The following is a 23,811-nucleotide window of genomic DNA, read 5'->3' on the forward strand; positions in this document are numbered from 1 at the left end:
CCATGTTTGTTTACCTTTTTTTAACACTGGCTTCCCCTAGTTAGCCTGTGTTTAACGTCACAACGCTTTGAACTGTGGCTAATTCCGTCAGGCAAAGTCTGCAGAGATGCAGACTTACGGAAAGTGTGCATAAAAGGCTCAAAAAGTCTGAGAGAGAGCCCTCGTGGACGTACCGGGAACGCGCCTCAGAGTCTGTGAGTCTGTGAGTCCTGAGATTGGGATTCAGCCAATGACCTCCGTAACATTGTCATGGCCTCCATGCTGCTTTCTACTGTTTACTAACTCTGTTTTCCAGGGTGGTTGTGACATTGAACACGACACATTAGAAACAAACTGAAAAGGCAAACTCATCTACTGGCAAAGGAGTCAATCACCAATTTTTAGTTGGTTTACCCGTGTTTAAAAAAAACAGCATATATGCACTCATTTTGGTAAAAAGGGCTGAATTTCTCATACATATACATAGTGTGCTATGTCTAATGAACAATGAAACAATGATGCTATGCTATTCTCATTACCTGATGCTTATCTTATCTTTTGCTTATCTTCACATTTACATTTTAGTCATTTCACCTGACTGTCTTATAATGAGCAGACAGGGGATCAGTGTCTCACTCAAGGACAAAGCAGCAAATGTCTTTTGACTTATCTTTCTTGTATCTTGGCCTCCCTTTAATCCAGGAATCAGAATGGACAGAGGGCAGCCACTAACCATTTATCTCTGTATTTTGTGTGTTTGAGTGTGTGTGTATATGTCCGTGTACACATCTGTATGTGTATGTGTGTGTGTGTGTGTGGGTACGTCCTTCTCTTTCCCTGTTTTGTGTGTGTGTATTTGTCTTTATGTGTATGTGTGTTTTTGGTTAGAAGCTCTGCGGGGGGTGACTATGGTGGAGCTGGTGAAGAAAGAAGGCAGCACACTGGGCCTTACCATCTCAGGAGGAACCGACAAGGATGGGAAACCGCGGGTATCCAACCTACGGCCTGGAGGACTGGCAGCCAGGTGGGTTCAACACTCGCAAAGAAGAAGAGGAAGAATAAATACATTCAGACTATTCTGTAATTAAACATCTCACAATAATGAGAGGAAAAATAGAAACTTGTCTTAAAGATCACTGGCCACATTTTCAAAACAATGCACATCTGCATTTACATGCTTCGATTCCTTTTCTGTGCAGGAGTGACCAGTTAAATGTCGGTGACTACATAAAGTCGGTGAACGGCATCAATCTGACCAAACTGCGGCATGAAGAGATAATCAGCTTACTGAAGAATGTAGGAGAGAGGGTTCTGCTGGAGGTGGAGTATGAACTGCCCCCTACAGGTACATATTAGTTTAATTACACACTTTCACAGGGTTTTTAGGGCCATAAATGAATAGCTCCAGTGAGGTCATGTCCAGTCCGACATTATCACTGTGTGAATAATACATATTGGCAGACAAGGAGGACGATATTAGACAATTCTGCAAAACCCTGGAATACATTTAACAATAATGTTTTTTTAAACATCTAATACCAATGTTGTTAAAATTCGATGACTACAAGATGGATAAAGCTGGGTAAAGATTATAGTTCTGGCAAATAAACTATAATAAGCTATGATGAGAACCAACACAGCAGGGTTCCGGGCTGCATAGGGCTGCAGCAAAAAAGTAAAACCAAAAAAATAAAATAAAATAAAACAGGGTTGTCAAATGCAATACAGTAATGCACAAAGGATGGGAACTCTGTCATTCTACTGTTTACCTGGTGATCATAAGAATACAAGAATATATTATTGTTGCTGTGATAACTTTCAAATATTCTGTGTCATAGTATCATAAACTGCTGTGCAGGGTTTTCTCATCTGAGAACACTTTAAACTCATGCACCCATTCCTCAGTTAATTGCATTGTATCCCTTGTACTTGTAGCAACACGCCCACACTATCTCAGCTCCTTGCATTATTTTAATGCTGTGCCATTTTCAGTCTGTATGCCTGTTAATACAAAGAGCATGTGGCAATCTGTCACGGTTTGCTGTGTGGTTGAGCAGGTTGGAGGACCCAAATGCAGGACACAGAGCTGGTTCAGTTGATAAGGTTTATTCACGAAACAAAAAGTGAGCACACTTGCAGAGAGAGAGAGTCCAAGTAATCCAAAAGGTAAATAATCCAAAAAGGAAACACAGTAATCCAACAGAAAAATCCAACAGGGCACAGGATCCAGAACAGGCAGGGCAGGACACGGAACAGAGCACAACAAACTACACACAACAGAGACAGAAACAGAGAAAGAGCAAGCTACAATGACCGGACACAGACTAAAGAAACAAACAAGCATTTCTACACAGGGACTAACGAGCAGGGCGGGAGCAACACCGGTAACAGAGATGAGAATAATGAAACACAGGCAGGCAGAGAGACAGCAGGGGAAAACAGACAGACACTAACAGGTTGCAAAACACAAGGCAAGGTTGCCCAAGTAACTGAGAAACACAGGCAACTCCATAAGACAGAACAGACTAAGATAACTGAACAGAACAGGCTAACACACATTGATCATAACCAAATGAATAATGAAACCGGCAGGGAACATAAATTGACATCTGACAGACAGACAGAAACCAAGCATGATAACAGGGAAACTAATAACAATCACCAGGCAGAAACAGAATCAAACAAGAACTAAAGCAGGCACAGATTATATCAAAATAAGACAGAACAGATCAGAGTAATGAATATAACAAACTAAACAAGACCACAAGCAGACAGAATGAGACCAAAATACAACAATACTAAATAACAGAAACGGTGGATAACTAAACAGATCAGACAGGCAGTGTGACACAGTCAGAATTTGAGCTATCTGACTGAAGCACCAATAGTTTTATTTTATTATACTGCATTTTAAGATTATAGGATAATATAATATAATAATATAAGAGATCACATGCATCCTTAATTAAGACCCACACTCCATACTGTGTATCTATTGGGATCCAGGTGCAATTCACTGCAGTGTTGTAACTGTAAAGCAAATATTCATCATATCATTATAATAATATTATATTAAGTGATTATCCATACTATATTAAATGGTTATGCTCCGTTAGCATTATGTCAAATTGAACAAAATTCAAATGAACAAAACTTTAATTGATTGATTGATACTTGGTAAAGGAGCAAATGATTTTTGTTATATTTTATATTTAGAGTACTCTTTCACTAAAATTAATAAATTACATTATCTCTCTTTCTCTCCCTCTCTTCCTTTCTACATTTCCTCCTTCTCAAAGCACCAGACAGCACCTCAGGGGTTATATCAAAGACAATCGACATCTGTTTGCACAAAGAGGGGAGCAGCTTTGGTTTCGTCATGAGAGGTAACCATCAGTGTGTGTTTAGATAACTATATAAATAGTTATGATTGACATGGCACCATGCTGTAAAAAAATATTTCTGTTGAAATCATGAAATGAAGCTGTGTAAGTAGGAAAAAGATGAGACCATTCATGCAATATGGCACACTTAAACAATTAATGGTTAACAGGAAGGCTACGGTGACTTAAATGTTTAATTTCATTTAGTACAAACTGTCCATGCTTTACATTTCTGCTGAACACTTCTGAAAGATACACTAACCATTTAAATTGATTCGCTGCCTTCCAGGAAGCAGACACTTTAACGTCAGATGTCAGGATTTTATTAAATGAGAGTTTCAACAATCCCATTTGGAAACTGTGCTACAATGGATACATCTTTTTGAGTAAAATACAAAATAAATCCTCACTCTGATGGATTACCTATATAAAGCAAGTTTCTGTAACTGACAGTTTGTAGTCATATGAGTCCATGTGATCAACTTTATCCTATACTCTTTTTGCAGGTGGTACCCACGAAGACTGGCACAAGTCACGTCCCCTAGTGGTCACCTATGTCAGGCCAGGAGGTCCTGCAGACAGGTAGCACTGACTGCACCCTCATGCAACCATAAACCCATATATGCTGCACTGCAGCCACATATGCAAAGGTGTCACACACATGCATACTAACAGAAACATTTCCACACACATGCAGTGTGCGAGACATATCCAAGCAAACATAGAAACACATATACAGCCAAAGCCAGAGAGAGGGATCACGTATGTCTTTTAGTGGTGAAAAGGGCAATGACTTCCAAAAAAAGTCTATGAAAAATAAAAGCCAGATGAACACTGGCCTCTAATGAATTTTAAAACAGCAGCAAAGCTCGGCCAGTTAGAGTCGGAGAGATTGTTCTGTGCCTTCATGCAAAAAAACCCCAAGGATGAAGGTGTCATTTCCTGTGACCATCACTGGTATGTTGACAGTTATGTGTTACTCATAGCAGCGGCGGCATGAATCATCTCATATCCCTTTAATGTTGTCATCATGCATCTGTCTCAGTCTTCATGTTTAAGTAATAATCCATGACATTTTCATATAAATGTCAGCTTTACAACAGTTTAACTGATGTAAGGCAGCAGTGATTCAACCTTCTGTAGATATCCAGTGCATGAATTCTTACACTTTTACACTGTTCAAAATCCTCCTGGATAGAATAAGTTACTATGATGCAAAAAGGTGTGTATATAGCTTGTGTGGTGGATTTAACATACAGAGAAATTAGTGCCATCTAGAGAAATACAAACCTCATATTCTTAGGCAAAAAGTTGACAGCCTGCAAAATGCAGTAACATTAGCTCCAATGCCGAACACAGGTTGTAGACACAGGAAGAAATAAGTCTATTATATAATTAAAAATTAAAAATACAAACATTTAGTGGGGATCCCAGGTGGTAGGCATGAACACAGACTGGCTTCTCCCACTTCCTGTTTGATGAGTATAATAGGCCATATGAAGTTGCTGGAAACCCAAAGAAGGTACCTTTTTTGTAATCAATGCAACAATGACAACTGAATGTCATTAATTAATTTAAAAACAAGCTGAGTCACGAAATGCAATTAATAATGCAGGATGAAAACCACCATAAGAATTAACTTAACCCAACATCATAAAAAACATACAGGCAAGTGACAAATTCAAGGAAGAACATGAATGAAGGCACATGAATTTGCAGGCACAAGGGCTCACTGAATTGGTTGAGTAGGAAAATTACATATATCATGGAGTGACATGTGAAACACTGCTCCCCTCCACCATCATCAAAACAAATATGTGAGTTATATGTTTATACCTCTAGTAAAGTTCAACAGACTAGGATAATCTATTACAAGTTTTTTTATTCCTTTTTCACCCATCTTCACCCGTATTACTATTACACAAATCTCGAATAAAGTTTAAACAGCATACTTTACTAATTTTATTTCAGCCAAGAAAGGCAAATAAGGCAACTCCCTTCTCTGATCACTCAGCAGCTTCAATCAGTTAACATCAGACTTTAGAACTGGAGATGCTATTTATATTCTCGTGGCAACTATCTGTGAAATAATTGCATGCAGCAATAAAGTAGGACACATGCAGACTAACTGCATGAAACATAGCAGTTATGTTTCTACTGAATAAGTGAATGAATGAATACTTGTCAGCGATCTTTGACAGATCTTTAGGGCTTATGGAAATACTGTTTTTTTAAAAACTGATTGCAGATCAACCTGAATTGTTTTTACATTAGGCATGGCCTTATTCTAGTTGATCCTCCATAGGTGCACACATAGATTGACAGACTGGGACAAGACCAAGATTAAATTCTATCTTACTGTTGAGTTATTTTGCCCTGAAGCTCATTTAACACCATTCTAAAGAAAATCATCTCCAAAATGTGGGTCAGTCCAGGGGAAACGAATGAGATATTCATGCTGCATTATATTCCATTTATATGCCAATTGGAGAAGACTTAATCCACAGCACCATACAGTCCCAGGAGTGCCTTCATTTCTGGCATTACCCAGTGAGAATTAAAGTGCCAACTCTGAAAGTGTTAGAGAGCCATCTGGTTTTATCAATAGAAGAAATAGAAAGAAAAGACACATATAGAGCCTCCAGGTCTGAAAGCAGGCTAAATGTCAGGGAAGCCTTCAAGACTTTATTTAACCTTTCACCACTTACACAGTTAAATCAACCTCTAACTCCTGAAATAACAGCTGAGTGGTGTAAATTTTTTATGTATTTTTTGTGTGTGGAAAACTCATCAAACAGACATCAGCTTTTGGTGTTCCTCAAAATAGGAGTGTAACAAGATATTCAAAATATGACCAGAGTCCAATGAACATGTTTGTTTGGAGTATGTTTTTTTATTTATTGGTGAAAGGTACTATCACTATTGTCCACCGGTTTCTCAGGTAAATCCAAGGGCAGACCTTTTTGTTTCAGTTTTGTAGAAATCAAATTGTTAAAAAGATCAAGTTGTTAAAAAGCTCCTGGCCTGTCAGCATCATACTTTACAACTTCAGCCTGGTATAATGACAGCTCTGTATTACTCACGCTCCGATATCATGCATAAAGCATCTATCTGCTCTTTAATGCAGCCCTCTGCATGAAAAAATCCAAATGCTGCCTATCCATTTTTAGAGAAATAAATAATTGCCTGAAATGTGCCACTGAGTGCCTCTAGAATGCTAAACATTCATTCTTTGAAAGTGTTTTTGTCAACCAGGGATTTTTTGAAATTTACCATGATTTAAATGAAACCAGATCACATGACATGATGTTTAATCTTGATATTTTGAACACTGGGAAGCACAGAAGTATCTGTCATCTGTCATGCTATTGCTGTTTCCACTGTGTTTGTCCTCCATTTAAACTCGAGGAGAAATTATTCTTTCAGTCAGTCTCAGACAGATGAGAGGCGAGAAGAAAAGAGGAAAAGGCAGAGAGCAGTTGAGGTAGGAGAAGATACATGGAACAAGTAGGACAGAAACAAAATAAGTAAGATGAAGAAGTAAGAGAGTAAAAGAAAACAATGTTTGGAAGTAAGGATTCAAGAAAAGAAGAAATTAAGAGAGGAAATAGAGGGTTTTTCAGAAAGAGAAAAAGGGAAAAGAGGAAGGGACAGAAAGTGCAGATGATTAGAAACGGAATTGTTGAAAAGTGTTGCTTTTTCTTGCCATGATTGAAATTGTTTTTTTGTAGTTCAAGATGGTTTTGTCATTTTTTGTCAGTGTATGTTGTGTCATATAGTGCAACAATGGCCTTTACCCAAGAATACAAAGGGATTGCATTAATACAAGAGGATATTAATTAGTTAAAGGTGTTTTCAAGAAGAGAACAAATTGATGACTTGCGAGTTAGAGAAAGTAAATGATGAAATGATGCAGGAGGTAAAGAGAAATATAAAAATTGAATTTTCAGACTCTTTACAGACTTGATTGTTTGTTGTAGGTTTTTTGTCTCCATTTTTTTTGTTGACTGTGTTTCTGTCTTCTCATCTCTTCTCTAATCACTGCATTTTATCATCTGATGTTGCCTTTTTGTGTGTGTGTGTGTGTGTGTGTGTTCAGAGAGGGCACCCTGCGTCCTGGTGACCGTCTCCTTAGTGTGGATGGTGTACCGCTGCACAACGCCAACCACAGCGAGGCCCTCAGCATGTTGGCTCAGTGTGGCCAGGAAGCTCTGTTCCAGATAGAGTATGATGTCACTATCATGGGTGAGACTACACACACACACACACACACACACACACACACACACCAGACTCAGACATGAATTAAAGCTTGGGGCGAACATTGCTAGACTACTAAAATGCCACTGAAATTAAAAATTGAATGTTGTGTTTTTTGTTGATGTGTTGGCATTTTCTGCTGCCACAGGCTGAGCTCTGCTTTTTTTCTTTGTAAAACTGCTCAATTTGAGTTACCCAGAATCCATTGCAAAGAATCCCCTGGTTATCACATCTGGTGGTTGTTGCTTTCAAGGGCATTTTTGCCCCAAGCTCAGCTGCTAGGCTACTTACTGTAATGTTGGCCATACAGAAATTGAAATATATGCTGCTATGTCGCTGTTTTTTCATATGCACAGGAGCATCAGATCACAGCAGAGAGCAAAATTATTAAAATGAAAAACAATTTTCCCCAATCAGACACAGTAACGAACGCCTCCGGTCCACTACTAGTGGAAATTGCCAAGTCGCCAGGAGCAATGCTGGGTATCACACTGACTTCAGCCAATCATCGAAACAAGCAGGTTATTGTCATCGACCGGGTTAAGCCTGGCAGCGTGGTGGACAGGTAAACACACACACTCTTACACATGCTGTTTGCACACATGGACCACGCGGTCTAAGGCAAATTGACTCTATGGACTGTTTTTTTTTTTTTTTTTCTGGGTCTCACCTCTCAGGCTCTTGTGGCATTATTCATCCTGAGAGGAAGACCTGCAGATATTACTCAGGACTAAAAGAAAAATATAAAACTCTATTGATTCTTAGATGACAATGTGTAATTATTATATTCTTGTAAAGCCAAACTGGAATTGACCATCAAGCAGAGGTAAGGTAGTACAGGATAGTGCTATTTTTAGGAAAGATGCATATGTTGCAAATATAATTAATATGATGCAATGAAAGTAAATGTGATTAAAAGTAGTGTTACTGTATATGTGTTGTTAGACCATAATTATGTAAAGCACAATAATCAAGGTGATGTGTTATTTGCTAGATTGATATAAATGTCTATGAATGCAAGAAATAGCATTTACATTCATTCAGTTTTTTGGTTGAACATCCACTGACTTCATAATGTCCCTTCCCACTTATGAAACCAAACCTATTCAGTTGGTTGGTTCAGCTTTATTGGCATGAATGTGTAACAACAATATTGCCAAAGTATCATACATACAACATAAGAACAGTCAACATCATACATTTCATTAAACAAGTAATTAAAGCGTAAAGTAATCAAAGCGTATGTGTGTTTGTGTTAAAAAAAAGAAGAAATATTGAAAATTAAAATAAAATAAATAAATAAAACAGTAAGTGTGTGTGTGTGTGTGTGTGTGTGTTAAAATATATATATTAAAAATAAAATAAATAAATAAAACAGTAAGCGTGTGTGTGTGTGTGTGTGTGTTAAAAAAATAAATAAATAAAACGGTAAGCGTGTGTGTGTTTGTTATATTCAAGTTGCATATATGTGCGATGTATTCTCTCCCTGTCTCTAAGACATCCATAGACACACACACACACAGACACACACACATAGGCTGTGTCCAGCCATACAACTAACACAGACAGTAGGAGACAGGATATTTCCCTGGCTATGAAGTATACATAATGCACTTGAACTGTGCATTTCAGCACTGTGAGTCCTGAAACTAGCTCTAAAATGACCCCAACTGAACAGGTTGACATTGGAGGTCCACGTTCTGTCTCTAATCTGTCCCACATGGTTGCAAATTTAAACCACAGTATGAAATGCAGAGACACCAGGTTGACCAGCTCTGCAGCATGCTGTTCTTAACTTATCAGGCTAACGTGTATAGCGTACGTACGGTTTTCAAACACAGCAAAAACAAAGCATAGTATTTCTGAAACAGCTTAGAAATCATTTGTACTCTATTTCTGTCTCCTGAGATGTGTTGTGGTAAGATTCCTTCCTTATTCTCCCTGTCTCTGTGTATCTCCAGATGTGGAGCATTGCATGCTGGAGATCATCTGCTGTCCATAGACGGGACATCTACAGAACACTGTACGGTCCTGGAGGCAACACAGCTATTAGCAAGCACAACAGAACTGGTGAAATTAGAAATACTCCCCTCCCATCAAACGAGGCTAACTGGGAAACAGCATGACACAGGTGGGTCTACCAAAAATTATTTCTTTGGGTGATTTTGCCTTTATAGGACAGCCAAAGAGAGACAGGCAAAGCAGGAAAGACAGAGGGGATCACATGCAGCAAATGAGCCACAGGCTGCAGTAAAGACTCATAGCGTTTGTAAATGATGTGTGTGATTCACTGTTGAAATGATTTTCTTAGATTTCTAATATATTGCAGTATGACTGGCTAAACCACTATTATATACATTATAGTGACAGGGGAAACTGTTATTGAGAGTTACTGCCAATTTATTTCTCAGCTTGGACAGCAATTTTCCAAGTGTCTTTTAAACATTTACTTTACTGTTACTTATCTTTACTAAAGTGAAGTGTTATTCTAGGATTATTTCTGTTTATTATTTCCTCCATGGAGGAGACATCCATATTGTCTTGTGGTTGCCAGCTGTGTGACAGTAAGCAGATCAATGTGATGCAGAACTTACATGAATACACTTAATTAAACGAAACAAGAAAACAAAGTCTCATCATGGCATGAATTTTAAAAAATGCAATAATTATCCTTCAATCACTCATGAACACATTCTTTTATCCTGCTATTTTATATTGTCTACACTGTTGTCAACCAGATGGTGTGTGTTTAGGTATGTGCCAAATTCAAATCATGTTTTTCTTTTACACCTTGTGTTGTCCTCCAGCTGTTAACTCTGTTTGATCATGTTATGTCAGATATGTGATGACACAGCTGTGAAGTAAATACATTTTACTCTTGTTTGCTACTAAAGTGATTTAGAGGTCAGGTGTGTGTGTGTGTGTGTGTGTGTGTGTGTGTGTGCACGTGTTTGGAAGAGAGAGAGAGCGAGGGAGAAACAGAGAAAATATTATTTCTTTATATTTTTGTATTTGTGTGTATGTAAGTGTGTCTGTGCCTGGTCTTGAAGTTAATGAGTATAATAATCTCTTGATGAGATTGAAGCTTTTGGCTGTCAGTCTGGTTTTCACAGCCAGCCCTAGACCACCACAGGCTCTGTGTGTGTGTGTGTGTCTACATGTCTGGTTTGCTCACAGTGGGGTCTGTAGCCAGCAAAGTTTATAGTTCTATTCACAGCCTGCTTCTTATTAACCTTTTAATCAATTTAATCTTTTTAGCCACTGGAGGTTTTAAATGACAGTTCTGTTAAGATGTTGTTTAAGAGAAAATATATTCATGTCATTCAGCTGAAAAATAAGTATTGCTAATGCAGAACACAGTAGCTGCACAAACATTAAAACAACAACTAAGGGAAGTCATTGCTACCGTATATAGAATGTGAATATATGAAGTCTGCCTGAGATGTTATGTTGTGTGGTGCTCGTGACATTTATTCTTAACAATTAGCGAACTGCGTTAGGTCTGTGAATAAAAATCTTTGTTGGATTTAGGTGATAAAAATGGGGACACTGGATGTTGTGAGCAAGTTAAACAAAGGTGAACTATTACTGTACTTATCAGAGAGCAAGAGCTCTTTGTAATGAAGTGAATGAAAGACACTGAATATTCCTAGCTTTGGATGGCAATGTTTGCAGTACTCAGCATAACAATTGCTAGCACTAGTAAAAAAACAAATGACCAAGACAGTAGATAGTTAAGAGTATGTATTTAAATTCCTGAGCTTCATGTCATTACACCTTCCTCAGCAGTTATTTTAGATAAACAGAGACCCAGAATTAGGGCAAATTAAAAACTTGCAACAAAGATTTTGGTAGGATTTAGCCACAATTAAGTCGCCTAACACAAATTTAGCAGATCAGAGAGGGAAAAAAATTCCACTCATCCCAGTGTCTTTCTGCACGCCATCTTCTCTCGCAGAACAACAATTGTGGAATATTTGGCTGCAACAGCAACTTTGAGCTTAATTAGTTGTAGGAGTATTTCTTCACCCGTAGCCAAGTGATGGCTTTTCATCTGCGGGAGAATTAGTGCCAGTGGATTTATAGGGGAAACGCTGATTCCAACGGCTGCTTTATTATCCCAGGTTAATGCTTCACAGCTGAGGGGTTTAAGTGTGACAAGAGTGCACACCCATACAGAGACATGTGTGCACACATAGAAATACATGGCTGGATGCAGTGTGTACACAAGTTCACTCACATGTAGAACCCGTGATAAAGCTGCCTGTAATGTAGTCACTTAAGTCAGACAAACGTGAATTATTTTTCCTGGTTGTTGGGAAAAATCTGTTTGTGTGTTTCTTAATGATGCCTTGTTCTTTGATCTGATTAGAGACTCGTGAGAGAGGTTGAGAAAGGCGGAATTAAAAAATAGGCTAATAGACACGAAATAAAAGACCAATTCTAGAAATTCTAGACTGAAATAGACTAAAACCTGGGCCTCAGGTTTACTATCTATCTATAGAATTCGTGTGGGGTGAGTGTTTCATCTCAGCATGAAAAGGGCAGAAAGAGAGAAAGTTGAAAAGAGAAGTGACGAATGAATGAGAACTGAGTGACAGGGAGTGTAAAGGCAGGATGCTATTTAATTAAAGTCATTACACCTCTCTTGCATGTTGTCAGACACTGCTTACAGCCTGACACCTCCTCTCCTCTCCTCCTCCTCTTCTCGTATTTTGTTTCATCTCTGTCCCTTTTATCCTCTATTCCTCTTCCTCTTGTCTTCCTTTTTTCTCCATCTCCACTTCTTCCTGCTTTTCAATTCTATACATCCCTCTTGTCTCCCTTTATCTACTCATCTCATCTTTTCTTTTTTCCTCTTCCCTCTTTTCCTCCTACCATTAAATTGCATTCTATTCTAATCAATGTTGAAGTGACAAAGAACAATAAAGTTCATTTTAAGAAAGTACTACAAGCTACACGTGTTAACGGACCGCACACACAGTCAGAAGGTCGGCATCTCATCTCGCATCTCCTTCATTTGTCTCTACGAAGCAAAATTAATATGTTCATTCTTCTAATCACGATTGTGTAGCCGCCTTTGTGTGTATATGCATGCATTTGTGTGTGTTGAACACAGCTCATTAGGACACTGATGGCCTTGCAGGAGACCTTGTGGCCAGCCTGCCGCTGCTTTATTAATAGACTGATTAAAAGTTTTGCAGTTGTGTGTGTATGTGTGTGTATGAATTTGATTGTGTTTCAGGGTGTGGTGTGGTGTTTTTCCAGTTTAGATTATGTTGGTGAGTCTGGACATAAGTTTGTGTACACACACTATTCACTTCTTCTGTGTGTATTTATGTATATTTACTTATGTAAGTTGTGTAAGTGAGCATAAGTGTGTATGTGCGTTGTCTCTGGACGTAATAACTTTACTTTCACTCAGGAAGGATTAGACAGGAAAATTTTTCTCAGATCTCACCCTGAGGCCGCCCAATACTTATGCTCCTCAGACCTCCCGCCAACACAGCGGTTTAGATAAGAAGACTCACATGTCGGGGAAACAAAAGCTCTGCTGGATGGATGTGGCAGCACAGGCCAGCTTAGGATCAACGTCACAGTTGAGCTAAGTCTGTGTAGTGAGGAATTACACATGAAGCTGTGTGGGTTGTGAGACTTGAGCCTTGATCGTATGCTGATGCTCTCAGTGGGAGTTTCCCAAGAAGAGGTTCTCCCCAACATCTGATGAAGAGTGACTATTAACCAGTCCACCTGCATGTCTGCATTTTTAATCAGGCAAATCTAATTAAGTGACAATAGAATGAGCTAGAATGATCCTAGCTCCATGATACCTTTCTTGAATTATGGGCAGCTTCCAGTTATTCCTTTCAGTGAACTGGTGTCTACAATGTTCGTTGTCTTCCCTTTTCTTAGAGATTTTGAGGAAATTAATGAAGAGGGAACACAGCCTGTCACATCTTAAATAATATGATCATACCAGGGATTGGTGCATGACCTGATGAAGTTGCATCAGATAACATATAGTAGCATATTTAGCTACTTTATTGAGTCTGTTGCTTTCAATGGTAAAGTGCTGAACAATCTGAAAAGTTCTGAGCCTTATCAGTACCCCCTTAGTAATGAGGTCAGGCGCATTTTATTAAAGGAGGTGGAACAGAGCCATGTCCATCTCAAAACATGTATAGTGCCAAGTCAGAGTTCCCATCACATAGCTAATGGTGAGCTAACTTAGTTTGTTATTGCTGTCCCAGGCACTTCTTCTGGTTGTCATCCAATCCCTCACTAATAGAAGACAGAGATATGATCACGTTATTACATATAAAAGAAAAGTTTGACATTTTAAGAAAGAAGTATCTTTGCTTTCTTGCTGGGAGTTAGATGAAAAAATTGACACCACTCACATCTGATGCTATTAGCAAGCTGTCTTAGCTTAGTACAAAGACCAGAAACAGGGGCAAACTTCCGTCCAAAGATAACAAAATGAAGCTACCAGCACAGTAAGGTACAAATAAGCATAGCAAGCTTCAACACGTTTGGTAGACTTAAAAGATTCACACACTGAATGTTTGTTTGTTTACAAACTGTGCACCTATAAAGTTGTAATAACTGTAGAGTGTTAGATATGTTAACACATGTTAAGGGATGGGGTAAGCTTCTAGGGAATTAATGTAAGTCAAAACCCTGTCCTCACAAGTAACAAATCATTTGTGTGTGTTCCAGTGAAGGTTCAGAAGTCTGATCACCCCCACTCCTGGGACCCCTGTGTGAACTACTGTCATCCTCCAAACTCCACCCTCTGTAACACAAGCTCCACCCTCAACAAGTCGTGGACAGCCTCAAATAATAACACTATCAACAGCCTCGACTACTGCAAGTGTAAGAACAGACACAGTGACAAGACAAATGTGTCTGTCTGTCAGGCTTTCTTTCTTTCTAAATTACGTCTTTCTTTCTTTTTTGCAATACATGGACACAAAGATAGGGATTGAGGAATAAATGAAGTAAGGGAACAATGGACATCATCTTTCTTTTCTCTCTCTTTTTTTGTAGCTCTGGTATCTGCCAGTTTCTCTCCCGGCTCTACGACTACATCGGGCCCAAGTAGCCAGAGCTCCAGCACCTTGCCCAGGCCTACAGTTCCCATGAGTCCACGTAACTCACTGCTCAAACGACGGCAGAGGAAGAAAGAGCACAAAAGCTCCTGTAAGCTCTGTCTGTACAATAGTAAAATTGTTGTGAAGGGAAAAACATCTATCTCACATGTGTATCTGTGTGTGTTTAGTGTCCCTGGCATCCAGTTCAGTGGGCCCTGGTGGTCAGGTAGTTCATGTAGAGACCAGTGAGATCATCCTAACAGGTGACCCCCTCAACGGCTTTGGTGTCCAGCTGCAGGGAGGAATATTTGCCACCGAAACACTGTCTGCACCCCCACTTATCCGATTCATAGAGCCCGACAGCTCTGCAGAGAGGTGAGCAAACAAATTCACACCTGGAAAAACTGCACATGACATTTTTATGTTATTATTTTTATGTATAGCCTTTCCACCTGGCTCAAAGGAAGACTGAAGAGAGGAAGCTTAGTAGATTACTAAAATTGCAAAGATTATAAATAGTACTGTTAAAATCACAGAACCTGAAATCACACTGATGTACAATATTCTGCTTGAATACTGTAGTGTACTACTAGGAACGACAGTAAAGTAGTAACAAGTAGTAACTTGTATGTGTTTTATTTGTAAATGCTGTAACAGCATATTTGTGTGTGTGTGATAAGCAAGATGTTGTAGAACAGCTAAACGGATGCCTTTGTGTATGAGGACATATGCTGACTTTAATGCTGCATTAGCAGCTTTACTTAGCCGTACTGTGTATTTGAATGTTAGTGTTTGTGCGTATGTGTGTTTGTGAGACTGATGTATTAACAGCTGTGCTTGGCTGTGTGTGATGTGTGGGAGTATGAACATTTTTAAACATTAACTGTATGTGCATGAATGTAGGTGGAGTTTGTGTGTGTTCACAATCCTGTGTGTTTGCATTTTTTGATGTTCTTTATTTCACACATATGTGTTCGCAACTTCATTTAAGTGTCTCTGTATAAATTCTCAGTTGTGTCTGCTGTGTGTGTGTGTGTGTGTGTGTCTCTACAGATTGACATTGTTGTATTAACAGCTTCTCTAAGTGCTGGGTGTGTTTCTGCACCCAGAGGCCACACTCCCTTCTCCATTAGCGCCCACGCTAACAACACTAATTAGTTAGTTTCCCCTCACCCACGCTGGAGGAATCGATAAGTACCTTCCTTCGCACTTGACAGGGTGAATCCAAATAACCCCTTCACACTACCCTGAATTACACTTAAACACAACTTACAGTCTTTAAAACCTAAACTATCTTGTGCCACGATGACCAGCGAGGACATCCTCTTTTAAGGTTTTAACCTGCAGTTTTCCTGGATTAGAGCTGCTGGAAGTTGTTCTATAAATGCTATTTAGTACAATTTTATATGTGTATATTGTAGTAGTCTCCATAAAACAGTACTACTCATTACAAATTTTAATTCTAATGTTTTATTCAAAACAAGTTAATTATACTGCACTCGTTGCTGTTTTCATTTGGCCCATTTGCCCCACAATGAATATGGTGTAGTGTAATATTACTAAACCAGCAGTGAGCCACTGATCATTTGCATTCTAATTCTAACTGCCAATAGTTGCTGTGTATACCAAAAACCACCAGGAGGCATAACGGCATAATTGCCTTCCACTTTTACTGTAAAACTGCCAGCATTACAACACAGCTGCGGAAACTCAGTCTTGCAGTTCTGATGATGCAAGACAAACCAAGAGCCATATCTAGTGTAAATACTTTGTAAGACACAGATGAGTGAAGGACAGAATAAAAGAAATTAAGAGTAGAGGATAAGATGAACCAGTACAACAGTTGGGAGGGAGAGGGACTTTAAAAGTTTATTCTTCAAACTGTACATAATGAAAGAATGGAAGACAAATTAGACCAAGAAAGGAAAGAAGTAGAGAGAGATATTTACTTGTAAGAAAAAATGGGAAATAGAGGTGACAGTGAGACAGGGACGATAGTCTTGGCAGGCCGTTTAATCCTCAGTAGATCATAATGAAGATGTCTGACTGTGTATTAATACAGGTCACCCACTCCTGGCTTAATAGAGGATATATCAGCTGTGTGTGTGCGTGTGTGTGTGTCACATTCAGACTGCCCTGCAAATTCAAAGGGCAGTAACTGCATAAAGCCTAGTTTAAGTGAGACAAATCACTTCATCTAAATTTTCTCCAGTCAGAATTCAGAGCAGAACTACTGTAATAATTTTGTAGCATTTAATAATATGGCTGTTATTTCAGTTCAGTGTACGAATTCTAAACCACGGTCATGATATTTGACCCTTGAGCCATACGAAAAGAAAAGCTGCTGCAGTTAGAAGCACATTGTTCACTTGTTCCCATTATTCATTATAGCACTGAGGGCTCTCAGTGGGTGCAGGGAACAGTGCAGAGGGTAGGTGTAGCATAGATTCCACCATGCTATAATCTTTCTGAAGTCATTGCAAGGACAATATACTGTTCTTTGTCTGTCTGGTGATTCTAAGCTTGTTTACGCAGGTAAGTTAGCAGCAGAGGGGTTATGGGTTTGAGACAAGTAGCGCCTAGTGTAGCTGGAGCGACTTGAAATGCAGTCAAATTTCCAAATAACACATGAGGGGCTTTGCTTCAAAATTTACTTGAATTCACAGGCCAATATCTCAAAAGACAGAATGACTCCTGCCCTCTATTTTGCCAAGGAAAGCTATTTCCTTTAATTAGTGCTAATGTGCTTTACTTTCATTCCAGCACTGATTTGTGTAGTGAGGAGCCAGGTTTGGGCATTTCTAAATGGGGGATATTTTGGAAACAGAAATATTTATTATCCAAACAGCAGCATTGCAAGCTACAGTAGTTAAAAATAATATGATATGTAACACAGCATCTTCTGGTATCATCTTTCTACGTTAAGATTAATTAAAGGAAAATACATCTTAGGTAGGGGGCTGCTGACGATTAGTACACCTACGTGGTTGAGTGTTTCTTTCCCCTTTGGGAGCATTTTAACCCTGGGGGTAATCATATCTAAATAGGCACAGAAAATAGCTACACCATCATGTTTTATTTCAGGAGATATTTTATGTACACACTTGAGAAAGAAGCTGATGTTAGTGTCATGATGTTTTTAGAAATCTTCGTCTCCCTCTAATTTGAGGAATCTGTATGGGTTGTTCAGACTGAAATAACTGGAGAGGGGTCCTTCTTAAACCACTCTGTTAATGGCTTCACAAACCTTAACAGTACTAGTTTTACCTCTAAGACTAAGGTGTTTTAAAGAGCTTAGATTAATTTAAATTGTAATACCCAAAACTGATCACAAACCAGAAACGATGTTGCTTTAACAAAACCTCTAACCTGCCTATAGAAAGCAAAAGTGAAAATAGTGAAGACCTCAATGAAAATTTTTAACTTTTACAAGGCTAATGTGAGAAACATTTTCCACAAGCCCAAGAGCCCTGCTGGTTAACCAGCACAGACATTTTTTAGACAACAAAGGTTACTAACTAAGAAGTTGAAAAGACTTGGTAACTTGTAAAGACCATGGTAACTGCTGTTGTAGGTGTGGCCTGCTGCAGGTTGGAGACCGCCTCCTGTCAATCAATGGAATCCCCACAGAAGATGGCACGCTAGAGGAGGCTAATCAGCTTCTCCGAGATGCGGCATTGACCAATAAAGTCACATTGGAGATAGAATTCGACGTAGCAGGTTTGTGAAGTTAACAAAAGGTTTACCACATTCTCAGATTTCTGTCTCTTGTATCAATACACCATGATGTATTATCACTCGATTTCTACTATAATGAGCTGGTCTACTGCTTTCTATTATGACTGTGTGACTTTATTATAGCTCTTAAATAACATTTGTACATTGTGTTTTTACAACACCTGTTGTTTTGGGGGTTTTGCACTTCTTTGCTCTATCCCTATGAGGGTTTAAAACATTTATAATATAATGAAAGAGAGCAGAGATCTGTTAAGTGCTGTATATTCTTTATTAGCAAGCTTTTAGCACGATTTGCAAAGACAGGATGAACTGGTCAAACACAGCTGTTGGGAGCTTTTGTTTCAGTACAGGCAGGGGTGGACAGAATAATTAGAGCTTTTCACTGCAGAGCATGGCCCCATCTACATGCTTGTATATGTAACAACTACACTGAAACCCTACAAGTACAAAGCTGTGTGATGAGTTCTGATTTATATGTTGAAGAAAAGTCACTTCAAATTGCATTCTGTAATATATTCACACATGAAGCTTTAATCAATCCTTGAAACTGATATGTGTTGTTTATTTGTTTTGAAGTGAATCTGGGGTTTGTTATTATTTCATGTATTTAATGGGTGGCATCTGTAGGAAGGAGCAGTCTGTTGTTTTTGATTACTTTTACTTTACTTCTAACTTTTGGATGATTTTTCTAAGAGAAAATGTGACGGCAGAATGAGGCATGTGCACTACAAAATAAATTGCTAAAACAATTAACTTCACAATTGAGTATGAAGTTAAGAAAACAATGTGCATTCATCTTTTAAATTAAGCTATTTTACACCAAGGGATTAGAAAAAATCTCTGTCGTGGGTACACTTAAACATACAAATTGATACTAGTTTTGATTAAGGGACATTTTAACGTGATTTTATCTCTTCAATACAACATGATATGCTGCTAAGATATAATTTACTTTAAATTACTGAGAACTTTGGGACTGTTTACTGAAACAAACACTGACTGTGATGTTATCATTCAAATTTTGATTAAATCAATACAAACCCCTATGTTTTGTCTTGACCTGTGATAGTTTGTTTTGTTAACTAAATTATTTAAATCAAAACTTTTCCTTTGTGATAAAATTATGGGAGATTTTTGTGTAGCTCTCTGCAGTAACAAATCATGTTTTTCCACTGTTTTTGATGTTGCCTTTCATAATGTTGCATCATTTAGTGAGTTAACATAGCCAGCAAGTTGTGAAATTAGCTTTTATTCTTTTTAAAGATAAATTAATTTAAAGATAAATTAGAAAGATTTCTTTCCCAACCATTAACCCCAAAAGGTGATGCAGTCAATTCCTAAGAATTTTACTCTTGAAGCCTTTCAAAATATATCAAGCTGCCCTGAATGGAATATGTTTATCATCCACTGTTTGTTATGTACAACATTGTCACAAATTAAATAATTTTGATACACAAGGAAATCTATCTGATGGACAGCTAATTGCCCACAGTGTTCATTCCTAAATTGTTGACATTGTTGTTGTTCAGACTATTATATAACTTGACTATCCTGTGTGCAGTTTCAGTCAAAGAGCTTCTTGGTGAGTTTGAAGGATTCGTAAGTGGTTGCCCTGCTCACAGCTTGTCGTCATGTTTATGCCTGGATGTAGAGTTGTTTTACTGGTGGAATTAGTATTATGACTCATGCATGCCAACAGTAAGGATTTGAAGTCACTGTTTGCCCCGGAGAAGAGCAATTCAGAGGAGATAAGCGCAAGAGCTAAATGTCTTGTAATTACAAATGTTAAGCGGGTTGAAAAGAATTATTTGTTGCTTTTTTATATTAATGGCTTCTCTGCATGTGTTTAATACTGCGCGTGTCTGTGTGCTTGTATCACAGAGTCAGTGGTGCCTAGTAGTGGTACTTTCCATGTGAAACTGCCGAAGAAAAGAGGAGTGGAGCTGGGGCTCACCATCAGTGGTAGGACCACACACACACCAAACATTATGATCTTTGTTTTGTTTTTGCAGACTGCTGGCAGAATGTTTAAATGTCACAAGACCACCCTGCGCTTCTTCAAAAACACACACACAACCACACATGCATTTCTCAGGGTAACAGAGTAGCCTGTTTATAAAATGTTATAGATTCCAGGCTACAGACTCACAGTCTGTGTTTCACTCTGATGACACTATAGCCCACAAGCCACTGGCATTATACTACAATGTATGTCGACAGCCAGTTTGTCATGGGTTGGTCTTTGTCACTTAGTTACAATTAAGGTAAATCCTAATGCTACAACATTCAATGATACTTTTAATCTAGAGAGTACTGTTCTTCCTACTTTATGGCTTTATTTGGGGAAGGTCTTGTTCTGTTTTTTTTACATGACAATATAAAAGACTCCAGGCCAGGTGCACAATGCCAGGTCCGTGAAGAATTACCAAACCACCACTTTGGAGTTGCAGAACTTTGACTGTCCTGCACAACCTGGGCCTTGACTTCAACCCCACCACAAGCCAGGCCTTATTGCCAAACCTTGCTAACACAGCTAAACTGGAGAAAATGCCTGCAACCAGGTTCTAAAATCTTATGGAAAGTCTTCCCAGAACAGTGGAGGCTGTTATCAATGTTTTTGGAATGAGAAGAACAATGTAATGCTGTGGAATTGTTCTTCCAGTAAAGGACTTTACCGTGATGACTGATAAAGTCATTAATCACATACATCACTGTAAAGCTTTAGCGTTGCTGTCCAGAGCATGATCACTCTGACTTCAGTCAGAATTACCTACATTCAATTTTTAACTATTTTTAGACTGGAATGCTTGTATACTTTAGTGTCCCAGTATAAACTGTATTTTTTGAAGTTGGATAAGCTCAGTGGCAGGTTGACTGCTGAACTTGGCATACTTTAAAATATTTGGAGTAGGGACATATAAATACATCAGTAAGTATTACAAAGATTGAGAAGCACTTTGTTCAACAGAATTCTTAGACTGGCTGAGATAATATGAAAGTGTTTCTATTTAATTTCAGTAAAGCACAAATGTTTTAAACTATAGGAATGTGAAACTAGAGGCTGCTCAGGAATGGGGTAACCTCTCCCTTTGCTAAATAAAGGCTTTCAATAAAGCCGATAAAGGAGGACTTCATCTGATTGAACAAATCATTTATTGACATGTGCACAATGAATAGATCAGACCCAATTGTGGTATTTAAAGGGGGTGATGAAGCTTTAAGTGGTAGACTATAAAAAAACCCACCCCAATGGAGTCTGGTGATTTTATGAAGAGGATGCTTAAGATCTGGATGTGATAAGGAGTGGACTTTTGATGAGCTCGACCTGTGCCTGAACATGATGAACTGGAGGTTAACGGGGTGGAGCAGGGCTGCAACGATTTCGCACTGAAATGACAGCTGACAGCAGCAGAGAGGAGAACATATTTGAAATTTGACTGTGACTACATGATTGGCTGATCTGGTTGGTTTAACTAAAGAGTGAGTGCCCATAGTCCCCTGATATAGGAAGAGTTGTGAATTAATAAAACATAAAGATAGTCTTCCTGGTTGAACTTACACTGAGCTTCATATGTTTAATTTTAGAAGAAAAAAGTCATCTTCAAAAAATGTATATAAATGTATAAATACCCCATGTAGAGAACACTCTCCATACATCAGGGGCCTATGTATAGTTTTTGTATACATCAAAATGAAAATGACATTTGTGAATAAGGTTTGATCAGTGTCTGACACCTGAGAGTTTTCAGTTTTACTTCATAATGCTACCATATGAATAGAAGCTGTACTGTGGCAGTCTCTGAGGCAGAGAATGGTGTAATGGCGCCATCTTCTGAAGAAGTTTCACAGCTGAAATTGAGAAGGACACAGCCAAAAAATATTGATTTGACCCAAAGTTACCAGCCAACCTGAACTGTTTTTCTCCCGATAAAAGTATAAAAGAGATTTAAAATGAGAAATGATGATTTCTTTGTCAGTTGCTATCAAGATATGTTCAGCCTTCCTCAGTCTTGGTGTCTGTTAAGGAGTATTTGACTTGTGAAGGTTGCAACTAAATGGTTTTAAGTTAGTATTTTTTAAAAATCATTAGATTTTACCTCCTACTTTCCATTATCTCAAAACTAATAAAACTTGATAATGTAATAAATGTTATTGTTACTGACATTATTTATGTTGCGCTATACATTGTTAAAAATGTCATGTGACTGTTATAATTATTTTATTTTTTGTTTGTTTTTATTATTATTGTTGTTGTTGTTGTTAGTAGTATTATTAGTAGTAGTAATAATTGTAGTAGTAGTAGTATGAGTAACAATTTGACAGCAATGTTATATATACTTACTTTTTCTTGTTGTTGTTGTTGTTCCTTCATTGTGTGATATGATTTCCCTCCACAGCCAGCAAAAAGCTAGGAGAGCCCCTCATCATTTCGGACATCAAGAAAGGCAGCATGGCCCACAGGTATCTTACAGAGTATATTCTATTATATTCTTCTGTAGGTTTTTTCCTCATGCCTCAATTAATCTCTGTCTTCTAATGTACCTGAAGTCCAACTCTGTAGTTAAGAAAATATCATAACAATTCACTATATATGTACTAATTTTTTCTCAGTATACTTGTTAATTACAAGTGCAGCCTCAGAAAAGATCTTCATCTTAGGTTCCACTCTGTTAAAGCTAGGGTGGGCTAGTTTATTTCCAAAGCATTTTTTTGTTATATTTGTTGAAATTCTCTTTACATCCCGACAGCAATTATTAAATAAAATGCTATGACAAAAAAATATAAAAACACCTGCTATCTAGCTGTTGCAGGATTGTAATAAGCCTACCTGCCTGTCATTCTGCCTGTGGCGTCATTGCGCTTGAAAATGTGTTTTGCGGGAGTGGCTTTGGAGTGAGGCCTGAGAGGATGGTGGATATTTTAAAAATCTAGATGTCTCTTGCTTTTTCTCCAACATTGCCTTCCCTAGCTTTAAGTACAGCGTAGGTTCGGCAAGTACAGTTTGGCAGAATTCAGACAAAGGATGCTGTATTACAACCAAGACAGAACTGATTGTACATGGTTCCACCTTACTCTCTTTCAGAACAGGAACACTGGAGCCTGGTGATAAGCTGTTGGCCATCGACAACATCAGACTGGAGAATTGTTCCAGAGATGATGCAGAGCAGATCCTGCAGCAGTGTGAGGAGCTGGTCAAACTAAAGATACGCAAAGATGAAGACAACTCAGGTATACAGTATGTGTGCATGCATAAGATGAAGTTGAGTCTGTCTTAGGTGGATCATTAAACATGATAACCATAATGTGAGGGAGGGATCATTGCACTGCACAAATGTGTTTCTGGTTGAAACAAATTT

At 38.3% G+C, this 23,811-nt stretch overlaps 1 protein-coding gene across 2 annotated transcripts in view; it reads left to right on the forward strand.

The window, feature by feature from the left end:
• grip2b (glutamate receptor interacting protein 2b) overlaps positions 1–23,811 on the forward strand; it is a 330,218-nt gene that overhangs the window by 287,299 nt on the left and 19,108 nt on the right. Inside the window, exons 3-16 of one of the 2 annotated variants that reach the window (XM_038696366.1) lie at positions 868–1,003; positions 1,179–1,324; positions 3,279–3,365; positions 3,869–3,944; positions 7,462–7,607; positions 8,040–8,187; positions 9,584–9,753; positions 14,343–14,498; positions 14,673–14,825; positions 14,905–15,091; positions 18,291–18,436; positions 20,336–20,416; positions 22,852–22,915; positions 23,538–23,683. In XM_038696366.1, coding sequence (XP_038552294.1) covers positions 868–1,003; positions 1,179–1,324; positions 3,279–3,365; positions 3,869–3,944; positions 7,462–7,607; positions 8,040–8,187; positions 9,584–9,753; positions 14,343–14,498; positions 14,673–14,825; positions 14,905–15,091; positions 18,291–18,436; positions 20,336–20,416; positions 22,852–22,915; positions 23,538–23,683 — 1,842 coding nt within the window. The remainder of the gene's footprint in view (positions 1–867; positions 1,004–1,178; positions 1,325–3,278; positions 3,366–3,868; positions 3,945–7,461; positions 7,608–8,039; positions 8,188–9,583; positions 9,754–14,342; positions 14,499–14,672; positions 14,826–14,904; positions 15,092–18,290; positions 18,437–20,335; positions 20,417–22,851; positions 22,916–23,537; positions 23,684–23,811) is intronic. The other variant, XM_038696367.1, reaches the window with a different exon arrangement.

Source organism: Micropterus salmoides, unplaced genomic scaffold (assembly GCF_014851395.1).
Source record: "Micropterus salmoides isolate LMB-PRFRI ecotype aquatic unplaced genomic scaffold, ASM1485139v1 Ms_hic_scaffold_4, whole genome shotgun sequence".
In the NCBI taxonomy this organism is placed as follows: Eukaryota; Metazoa; Chordata; class Actinopteri; order Centrarchiformes; family Centrarchidae; genus Micropterus; species Micropterus salmoides.